The sequence below is a fragment of the Stegodyphus dumicola genome, chromosome 3, assembly GCF_044657685.1.
Source record: "Stegodyphus dumicola isolate Sdum_Otavi_A_Nest chromosome 3, ASM4465768v1".
Taxonomy (NCBI): domain Eukaryota; kingdom Metazoa; phylum Arthropoda; class Arachnida; order Araneae; family Eresidae; genus Stegodyphus; species Stegodyphus dumicola.
In genome coordinates, this window is record NC_140770.1 from 156,844,546 (window position 1) to 156,856,606 (window position 12,061).

General features: G+C 30.5%; 1 protein-coding gene across 5 annotated transcripts in view; it reads left to right on the forward strand.

Annotated features, from left to right (window-relative positions):
* The window catches only part of LOC118184904 (5-taurinomethyluridine-[tRNA] synthase subunit GTPB3, mitochondrial), a 49,922-nt gene that overhangs the window by 23,292 nt on the left and 14,569 nt on the right, over positions 1-12,061 (forward strand). For all 5 annotated transcript variants that reach the window (XM_035354637.2, XM_035354640.2, XM_035354641.2 and 2 more), the window contains exons 5-7: positions 665-737; positions 9,324-9,467; positions 10,607-10,772. In XM_035354637.2, the coding sequence (XP_035210528.1) occupies positions 665-737; positions 9,324-9,467; positions 10,607-10,772 (383 nt within the window). The remainder of the gene's footprint in view (positions 1-664; positions 738-9,323; positions 9,468-10,606; positions 10,773-12,061) is intronic.

A 12,061-nucleotide genomic window follows, 5' to 3' on the forward strand; every position in this document is an offset into this window, starting at 1 on the left:
CATTAAGGCTGCAAGAAATTTAGTTTAATATGGAGATTTAAAATTTCCTACTTAATATAGAGTAGGAAATGGCAGACCCTGTGAATTTGTTTCTCTGTTCCTTTCTGATTGAATAGTTGACTAAAGGATGGCTTCAATGCCAAAAACATTAGATAATTTTTTTTCTTGCTTGAACAGTATTTTTACATTTTCGATAGTAAAAAGAAAGTAAAATATGCCGAAAATGCTGCTTTTCACTTTCCATATTTGAAAGTGTACCAACCAAAAACTACACGGAAGAAAGCAAAATTACTTTCTGAACAACCCAATAATATAGAACATAATATATATGTATGACATAAGTAGAATATAAATGTATCTATGAAATATTGAGTATAAAACATAAATATATGCATGAAATGTTAAATGTAGAAAATAAATATAAGTGCTATTTCCTAGAGGACATAAATATAATTATGTAAAGCATTTCTTACAAAACACAAGCTTAAATTCCATCTTTCTGGCAACCATCTATACATAACATCAAAATTGTTTGGAACTGTGAATGTTTTCTGAGAGATTTCATTGCATATATATCTATTTGAGTTATTGAATTACAAGAATAGCTTACAAAATTGTAGTTACTAGTTTTTATCTATCAAATTACATTGTGTTTTTCTTTCAGTGCCTTGCTAGACTTGAAGCTTATATTGATTTCAGTGAGGACCAGCATTTGGACAATACTATTTTAGATACTGGTCAGTAAGTTAAGAAAAGTGCTTAGCCAGTAATTTGTTATAATATTGAAGATTTTTTTTTTGGAAAACCCGCTTAATTATTTGTAGCTGCTTTGATAAATGTGCTTAATGTGTTTCTCTTATCCCTGTTAGTGTTTAATGCTAATACCCATATTTCTAACACTAAAAAGCTCCTTACTTTCATAATATTAATATTTACTAGAATTGCCAAACTTTTTAAATGTCCATATTTTGGGGATTTGTTATTCCTTTTGGAATACTGCAATTCTTAATGCTGTTTAAATGCTCATACTTTTGTGATTTTTTATTTCTTCTGAGTACATTTTCGTGTTTTACAGTAGAGTTACCAAACTCATTAAATGAAAACTTTGAAAATTCCTTGTTTATTTGGAGGGAGGGGGAGAATACTGTAATGCTTAGTGCTAAATAAATGGCCATACTTTTAGGATTGATTGTTTCTTTAGGAATATTTCTGTCTTTAATACTAGAAGTACCAAGCTCATTAAATACCCACACTTTGAGGATTATTTGTTTCTTTGGGAAAACTAGTACTTATTAAATGCCTATACTTTTGGAATATTTGTTTCTTTGGGAGCACTTCAATGTTTAACACTAGAATTATTAAAATCATTAAATGCTCACACTTTTTAGGTGTCTTGCTTTTAGAATTGCTAAATCCATAAAAAGTATTCTAGTTTATGTTGATTTTAAGTTTGAAAAATTGGATTTCCTTTATAGGAAAATATGTACTAGTAAAAGCACTAATTTGACTTTTTTTTTTTTTTTTTTTTTAATATAAGACATATATCTCTTAACTTATTTATTTCATTAAAATTTCTACATCACTAAATTTATTTAGAAATTTCTAATTGCCTATTTACAACCATTTAACAGTACTTATTTTAATGTATAATTAATTCTAGATGAATGGAATGATTTACAATATTTCGTGCCTTCTTGAATTATTCCTTAATAATGATAAGAAGAATATGTATCTTCTTTAAACTGTTGTAAAAGATCAGTAAATATTCATTGAAGTAAATGTGAACAACAAATAATAAATATAGCATAACTGAATGAAACTAGTAATTAACTAAATTTACACAGATTAAGATTTGGTGCATAGCTGTTCGTGTATTATCTTATATTTTCTTTCCAAGTATTAATTATGTGAAGCATTTGGAAATATTGGAGAATTACCAAATATTTTTGTATCTTGTTATCTGCAGCAGTTTAGCTATTAAGTTTTTATCATTATGTATTTTTGCATCAGAAGATTCACAGAAAATTGTAGAAATATTGAAAGTTCAATATTGAAAGACTTCTTTCTCAATGACATTGCTTTTTCCACTAAATTGCAAATCAACTATTCCTGGCCATGGTTCCAGCTGTAAATCTTTCTTTGATGGGTGTACTGTACTTTCAGCCATCTCTGAAGAACTTACTTATTTATTTCAGAACTTATCTGTGCAGTACAAAATCTGAGATCCAGAATCATTGGGACTTAGATGATTCCAGATTTTAGATCATTAGTTTAAATCTAGCAATATGACATGAAAACATGGCAGTTTGAGGCTTTGCTTATTGTTTAGGTCACATGGATGAATGTTAATATTCCTTCCCAACAAGGCCATATCCTACCATGATTCCTTCTTTGCACCTCATTTGTAATTTATTTCTAATCTGTTTTGGCACACCAACATAGGCTTTACAACCAAATATTTTAAAATAAACAATGCTGGGTTTTCTATTTAGGAAAATTTCATGAGGCGTTCGGTTGCTTTTATGACATACTCTGTTTCACATATGTACGAAACAGCCAAGAGCTTCTGTCCACCATTCTTTTCCCATTTTATCATCAAGCATAGCTTTAACTGTGTCTAATGCCATTCGGTTAAAACGTTCACACACACTGCTCTCTTCTAGGGTGTACGTGTTTGTGCGTTCAACACTAATTCCATTTTCGGCTAAGTACCCTTCGAATTGCCTGTTACAGAATTCCCTACCGTTATCGATGCATATACTTATTAATTTTCTATTTGTCAGTCTTTCCATTTGCCTATGATAATTCTTAAAGTTGTAGAACAATTCGTTTTTATTTTTCATACAATACACTGTTACTAATCTACTATAGTCATCCACAATAGGAAGGAAATATTTACTCCCACCTTTAGATGGAACTGGTAGTGGGCCACAAACGTCTAAATAAACCAACAGCAATGGTTTATTTGATCTCTTCAGAACAGTTTTAAAAGTTATTCTACTAGATTTAGCAATAATACAGGGTTCACACCTCTCCGTTGGTTTTACAATTTCTGGTAACCCTTTCACGCTTTGATTCTTACTAGTTTTCTTAATATAATCAAAATTTACATGGCTAAATCTCCGATGCCATAGCATCGCACCGTCTACTTTATTTAACTTTCCAATTTCTGTACCGTAACCAGCTTCCTTTTTATCTGTTGCATATCTAAATGGTCTAAACGTGATAAAGTCCGTCATATCGTTTAGCATAGCATAATCTATCCCAATTATTAAAGTATACCCACATCGTACCTTTTGAAATCACAAAATGAGCACCTGCTTTTTCTAACCTTGCTCCTGATAGTAAATTTCTCCTTAGATTTGGATTATATAACACATTATCTAACTCAATCCAATTTATTCGACTGCCTACTTTTACTGCAAATTTGATGGTACCCTTTCCTATTACTTTACTTTCACAATTTCCTATAGCTAAAGACATACGTATATCATTTATTTCTTCAAAATTTGTCATTAAATTTCTATTATTACAGAAATGAGTTGTAGTTGCAGTATCTACAACCCAATTAAATTTATCTGCCTTACCTCCTTTATCTGTAGTTGCTACATAATTTTCTATTAACATTAATTCTTTATCTTTAAACTGTCCATTTTTATCATCTATTTTAAACTTCTGATTTATACTTACATTTTCTTTACATTAAGCGATTAAGTGTCAAAATTTATGACATCTGAAACAAGGTCCTATTCTCATATTCCCCATTTTTTTCTTCGATTTAGTTTTATTTTCAACTCTATCTTTCCCTGCATTTCAACTTATAGTATTAAACACGCTTACCTTGCTGTCTTCTAAATCAGCATTTACCTGGCGAAGTCGGCTTTCTTCCTTTACCAGTTCTTCAGCAATTCTTTCCAGCGTAAAATCTTCATCCTTCCACCTATAGATCAATGTACAATGCCGGAGTATTCCTGGGGTAATCTCCTTATTGCCTGAAATCCTTTAAAAAGATCTGCTAAGTTGTTACCAGCTTCAGCCAACTTCTTTGCAGTCATTCTCATCCTCGTGATGAATAATCCCATTTCTTCATTTGGCATATATCTAATACTAAATTCATCTACTAACTGAATTATCCTTGGTCTTGTTTTGGGTTCGAATTGCTTCTGTAGAACTTCCCATGCTTCTTTACCAGTTGAACATTCTTGTATCAGCAGCCTGAACTCAGTTTTAATTCCATAATATAATGTAGTGAAGGCTCTATTCTCTCTCAGTGTGAATTCCTGCTTTTCACGCCTTGTTGCACTTTTATCTAATTTTTCTTCTTTGTCCTCTATGAAGCTCCAACAATTTCTATCCAGTAATAGCATTTTCATATCGACTTTCCATCGATCCCAGTTGTCAGGTAGTAATGACATCTTCAATTGAATACAACAACTTGAGCAAACTTCTAAGACAGGTCAGCTTCTTTTCATGGATAACGGCCCTCTTCACCTACATTCCTTCAATGCTGAGTTGAACTGGATGACTGAATAGTTGTTGGCGCTGGGCCCATAACCCTGTTGGCAGTGGTGATAAAGGCAAAGCATATTTTGCTTCCCTTCAATAAAGCTAAGACTAATCTAAATAAAATTCATGCTTTATTCTGTAAATTAAAATAAAGTAAGTTAACGCTGTAGCCTTTACATTTAAAACCATTTGAGTGAAAGAAAACTAGCATAATGCTAGCTCATAATACCAAGACATTCGCCGATACCAGTATACCTATGTATAATACTCGGCCAACCCACCGATCTTGACATCATCGGCCAATCAACTGCAACCACGTTAGCTTACCGCCGATTGACCTCCGATCAAAATTTGCATAAGGAAAACTTAAAGACAACAATGATAAGCAGTAAACGGGTCATTTTGGTGTTGGCGACAATTTTCAAAATCTTGCCAACACCTTACGGTATGCTAGGAGTTTACCGTAAAAGCTTTTTTAAACTTTATATATATATATGCCTTATTTGCCATTGTAAAATAAAAAAATAGTAATCAGTCATCTAGGCTAACCATGTAATATAACGATACTCACTAAAATATCATTGATTATTCTAATTCAATTTTTAAGTTATTATCTTTATTTTTATGTTATCATATCATTTAATGTTGCTTCTTCCCTGTAAATTTATTTATTATTGGTAAATAATACTTCCAAATTTCAAGAAATTTTCGCTGGCATAATCCTGAAATTAATTCTAGCAGTATGATGACATACCATCATAAAATTTAATGCACATATTTTTTGCTTGTGTATTCTGCGAAATAAATGTAAAATACCTGAATTTATTTTAAAAATATCATTAAATAGATGTCTTTCTTTCGTTTAGCTACAAAATGCCTGCAAATAAAAGCCTTCTTTTATTCCAGATTGGGCAGATTCTAATCTCAATCTTCAGTGGAAAAAAACAGCTCCTATTGTAATTATAATAATAATGCTTTTATAATAATAATGTTTTCAAGTAATACCATAATTAATTTACTGCTTAGCACAGCCAACATGCATTACACAGTTAGACTGGAATTTTCTTAAAACACACCTGGAAAAGTCAGAGAATTTCATTTTCCTGTTTGAGTGGCAACCCTGTGAGTGGTGATTGACTTATAATTAAAGCATAGTCAGGCTTAGAACATACCATCACAGAGGATGAAAACTGACAGAGAATGTAGGAAAACCTACAGAAACTGTGGTAACTACTCGGACAAAGAATTGACAATTGCATACATTTTTAATTGTCTGGCTATCCTTGCTGAATTGTTAAAAATTAAGATTTTTTTTATGAGACCGAACCTCTATGATGATAATATTTTGTGGATTACCAGTGCAGTCAACTTTGCCCATGGCACTATATAAATAGGTTTTATCATAAACACAACAACCTTGTGTTTGCCATAGATTTTAATCAAGACTGTACTGATTTTGAGGACTAACAGGTGCAGGTCCCTCTTCATCAGGAGCAAAGAAATAATTAAAAGTTTATGCTTATGAGAAATAAAATAACATAAAAGTCTGACTACTAAGAGAAAAATTGACAGGGCTATTTAATTACAAAATTTTGTATTTTTGCCGTTGTTTTCAGCTTTCCTTAGGAGGTCAGTTAAAAAGTAAATTATATAACATGATTTGCTGATCTAATTTTGGGTAATGTTGAGAGTTTAAAAACTTGACTGCCTGCCAACGGAGCAAACTTGCGGCAAGTTAAACGTAGATTTTAGTGGGGACTTTCCTTGAGCTTAACAAAGCAGATGAACAGGATATGCCAACTTACGACATACGATGAAAAACATATTATGAAGGTGAAGGTGAGTAACAGATGCTTAACTTAACAGCTGTGTCAGCAGGTACTTGGCTATACATACAATACTTCATATTCCATACAATACTTCATATAAATGCTATCTGGGACATATGGCTAGATTCTTATCAGTGGCACAGCATTCAAGGGGCTCCAAATTGATGCTACGAAATTTTTTAATGAAATGTTTTCCATTCTTGGCACACAGAAAAGGGCACAAATTCTTCAATTGGCCCCAGGCGCTGGAAACTCTAGCTATGCCCCTGATTCCTATTTCCATTCTAATCTTCGACTGCTATTTTTCATGTCAGGATTTCATACATCAAATCACTAGATGACGCTGGTGGGAATTGGTTATTAGCCACGTCAATAACCTGGATAGGTGTGTTGGAAGGACATACACATTTTATGGTTACATAATGTTGAACTTTTTGCTTCTTCAGCACTCTGCAACCGCAAAGAAGAATGAAAATTTCTCAATAAGATTCATCTTTTTTAATCCCCTTTAATGTTGTTTGATGATACTTCTTTGTGATGTACTAGTGTGTAACATTTTTAAATTTTTACTTTGGTTATATTTAGGATCCCAGAAGCATTCTTACACAAGTAGTTTGAAATTTTTAAATGTGAAAAATGTATAAATAATATTCACATATTACATTAAGACTTTAATCTAATCTTAAAAAAAAAAAGAAAAGAAAGTGGAAAAAACTAAACATATATTTCCTTTTAATTTATGCAGATAATGTTATGAATTGGTTATTGAAGCTTGCCGCTGTTTTCTAAGACATAAGTTCTACTAGATTCTGCGAATAAAATCTTATTTTCTTTGGGGGGAATTAATTGATCAAAACATTTCATAACAGTCTGCATAGGAATACTGGTCATTTAATTTGTATCCTCAGAAACTTTTTTTTTTTTTAAACTAACATTCTATTTCCAATTATGCATAGATTTAAATATGTTGTTACATATGACTGAAGGATCATTCCAAACATAAAACAGCTCAAGTATCACACAAGAACAATGATATATAATAAAAAAGAACAAGCGTTTAAAGTAAGAACCAGAACAAATGAATATGGGAACAAAAGTAAAAAGTTAAAAATTTAAACAAAAATGAAAGGAACATAAGAGATGTCTTTACATAATTAAAAGTAATAATTAAAATAATAAATTTATAAAAATTCATAAATTCATAAAAGGTCATTCATTAAATTCATAAAAGCTCTGCCTTTCCAGTATAATTTGCTTATCTTATAAATTATTTCTCCTGCTTTCCTAGCAGTTTATTTTTTACCAGCTATATAGAATATTATATAGCCGTGCTGTTATTCCAGAGGCGGTGCTAATTTTGCATCTCTTCTGCTTCCAAAAATTACCTAATATCTCTACAATCTCACCATGTTTCTGAGACTCTTTATCTAGTTTTGGGCATATAAAAAGATTCTCTGTATTCATGATGCCTGAATTACAAATTTGGCATATATAAGATGGAAGGATGCTGATTTTATTAAGGTGATGTGCCATGCAATTGTGGCCTGTTTGCAGTCTGAAGTTTGCCACAGCCTCTTTGTGGGGTTTTTGACAAAACTTTTTCTGAGTGTCTTCAATATTAGCCCAGGATTTACCTGGTCAGATTTATGAGTATCCATTTTTCTCTCAAAAATATGCTTTTTAAGTGACTCTGGAGGAAGTGGTTTGCTGTCCTGTGGCTGAAGTGTTTCTGTCTTGGCCAGTGAGTCTGTCTTTTCGTTACCGTTGATACCTACACGTGAAGGGGTCCATTGAAAAGTGATTTTTTTTTGTTTTTGTTTTTGTAAAAAAAGTTCGAGGTTTGTCTTATTTTATTTCTGGGTATCTGTGTCATGGTTTATAACTACTGCCTGGATGACTGCTTTGAAATCGGCTAGAGTAACTGCTTTAGAGAAACAGTTGATCTTTATCTTGAGGTTTTCCAGAGCTAATGAGATTGCAAGGATCTCTTCATCAAAATTCGACTTAATGTGTTCCACAGGAGTACATTGGGAAAAGAGCTTACTGTATACACCAGCCGCAGTATTGTCTTGTATTTTAGAGCTATCAGTGTATACTCTAGTCCATTCAGGTTCAGGGTTATTGTTCATGTAACATATTTAATGTGTTTGCTTTTAATATTGTATCAGAAATGTTTTTCTTTCTTAAGTCATTAAATATCTAGCTGGTATTTGATATCAGTATATTCAAGGGTTAACCATGATCTTGTTAGAATTCAGCCTTGACCTTGTTCAATTTAAATATTTGATTCTTTATTTTGTATCCCCTGTGTTTAAAAATGTGCTCTCAAACTTGAAATATCTTGGTCAGTTTTCATCATAGGAGAGTCAAACTTTTCGTCTTTTATTTTTTAAGAATGGGTAGAAATTTTTACTGTCTATAATAACATAAAGTCAGAGGACACCATAAAAGGAATTATACAGAAATATAAAAATTAATTACAAGCCTAATGGCATTTGTAATTAATTTATGAATTAATAATGTAATAATTTTTACAAAATATTTACTCTGAAAATTTGCAGTTTTTACAAAATTTTAAAATTAATTTTTTTTTAATTTTAAAATTTGGTATAATAAACATTTTCCTTATTTAAAGCATTTTTATTATTGGAAATGCATGTATATGACCAACCATTGTAGAAATTAAAGCTGTGTAAAGACTTTTATTGATACGCTAGTTGTAATGCTGCAATAAGATTGAATAAAAAGAGTTGTGCTTTTCAAAAGATCCAATATCATTCTAAACCTTAGCAGTGAGATTCTGTGAATTTATACATATAAGAGAAAAGAGGATGCAGCATAATCTGCAAACAAACAATAGTAATTTAAATATAGCTGTGTAATTATTTCAAACTTCCTGTATAGCTGGGTATGTTCTGTTTATTCTTCCCAACCATTTCAGGTGTTAAATACATTTTAAATCTATATATTTTTCTATTTTGTTTACAGTGAAATGTAATGTAGATAAACTGAAACAAGAGATAGCTAGTCATTTATTGGATAAAAGAAAAGGAGAGAAATTAAGAAGTGGCGTATTTGCCGTATTAGTTGGAAGACCAAATGTTGGCAAAAGTAGTCTTCTGAATAATTTGTGTAAGTAACTTTGATTGATTTACCAGTTTTTTAATTATGAGATATTAATTATATTTACATCAAAACTGTAAAATTGAATGTTTTTGACATGTTGAAATTGTAAAATATCAATATTTATAAAAAATTTAAGCATATGTTTTCATGCCTGAGAGTATTTTAATCCAGGCTATTGACAAAATTAAAAATTTAAATTACTGCCTTCTCAGAATTGCTGCCAAATTATCTTCAAATGCTGCTGTAATGACTTCTAAAAAAATAAATAAATAAAAGAATACTAATCAAGTCTAAAAAAAAAAAAAAAAAAGAATACTAATCTTCTAAATAAAAAAAAAAGAATAGAATCTTAAAAACAAAATAAAACTTTCCATGTCACCACTCATTGCAAACTAAATATAATTTAAAACTCTGGTGTGCAGCATTATTCTTAAAAAAAAAAAAAAAAAAAAAAAACTGAGGTAGTTGTGAGAATATTAGTAAGGAAATTTTTTTTGCAAAATGCAGGCAATTCCCAGTTGATTATGGGCAGATTAATTTTGTTAAATTCATTTATTGAGCAATGTTGGAAGAATTATTATTATAAACTATCAGAATAAAGCAAAAATTTTAAGGGAAATGCAATAAACAAGAAAATATGTAGGACAACAGTAGTGATAACGGATGATGTCACAGTACTTACGAATCATTTTTATCCTTAACAATGTATAGTTTAATTGTACATAATCTGGAAAATATAAACACGCCTGGAAACATCTGGATAATACTAACACACATCGATTAAAAATAAATTTAAAACTAAATTAAATGTACTGCCATTTATCTTCTGCTTTCCATATTTTCTTACTGAAATGCAAGAGTAATACAAACAAGAATGTTACTCTTAGTGTTTTGAAGTATGTTCTTATGAGTGTGAAAATGCCTATCAACTGAAATTATTTATAGGAAAGCTGTGGCCGAATGGTGAAACAAAAGACAAAGAGGAACTGCTCTTCAACACTTGTGCTGTTCTTGCACAAGTGCTATGAAACTTGTGCTGTTCCTGAATTAATAAACAAAGCTTAAATTTTTTCAGTTAGTATACATATTCTCTGTAAATGTAAATCATTATGATAAAATGGTATTTGATAAATGGTATATTTTAGGTAAAAGAGAAATCGCTATAGTGTCTTCTACTGCTGGTACAACTCGAGATATCATTGAAACCTCTTTAAATCTTGGAGGATATCTAGTCAATATATCTGATACTGCAGGAATTAGGGAAACTTCCGATTCAGTAGAACAAGAAGGTGTAAAACGGACAAAAGAGAGGTAAGAATGAATTTTAATTGAAATTGAAAGTTATATGAAATACTAAATGAAAACAAATATAATAAATCACTATCTTTTATCATTTTTTTTCCCACTGTAAATATCTTATATCTGTTATAAGTGTTTAGAATAGGGTACCTATTGAGTTATTTTTGTGAATGCTGATTCTAGACATTGTTTCCTAATTTAAAGTGGCTGAGCTTTCCCAGAATTGATCAGATACAAGATAATTCTGAAGGCTTTCCAGAAAAAGCATTTGAAGCATAATATTATAATTTCTATCATTCAACAAAAAATTCTCATTCATTGATATATAGTGCATGTGTGTAAAATAAAAAAAAAAAACATATAAATCAGAATTCTGACAAATCTGTAATTTTGTTTCAACTCTCCATCTTAGTTTTATTATGTTCCATGAATAATAACTGCTTAGAATAAATCGTTCTAAGCTACACCATTTTAAATTTAATGTTCCTGGCATGATTCTTACTTAGCACTCATCAAGCATATACCTGCATAACACTTCAGCCAATTTTGATTTTAAATGTGGGAACCAAAATTTAAAATTAACCAATGGGAACAAATTTGAACTGAAACTAAATCATTCTGCATCTAACTTTCATCTTAGATACATTACATTCCTGTTGTTGCATGCTGTGCTGCCAAGATGTTTGTCGCTTATTATATTGTTATAACAATGTAAAAATGTACACATGATCATGAGGGGTGTGTATGGTACCTTTCATGTGTCATGAATTGTTTTCTTCAGAAATAAAATGTGTTCAGTCAGTTGTGAATGCTACTTTATGTTTCACTCCATGCTTCATGAACTTTTAAATCGTCTTGAATAGTCAATCACTCAAAGCAACTATAGTCTAAAAGACTTTAATTGGTATTACTCTGTATTGTTTTTTTCAGAAAGCTCTTGATTTAGTAAATTCGGTGAAAACAGCATAAATTGAGAAGAGTGCAGATGCTGTAATTATAATATTTACTGTCAAAATAGTAAATTTATAAGTAAAATTAATGATAAGCAAATGAACAATAGACACTGCTTTATGTGATTGTATTTGTCCATTTTGATAATAAACTGATAATATTAAATAATGAAGAAAAAATTCTTGTAAAATAGCAGTGGAATTTAACTAAATATAACTAGAAACATATAAATAGGTACTTTCACAGCATTTTAATTAGGAAAAGGCAAAAATTTGTTTATGAGCTGTTCATAGTATCTTTTGCATTTAAATGTAAAAGTTAGTTAATGGACTATTAATAAGTAATGTTTT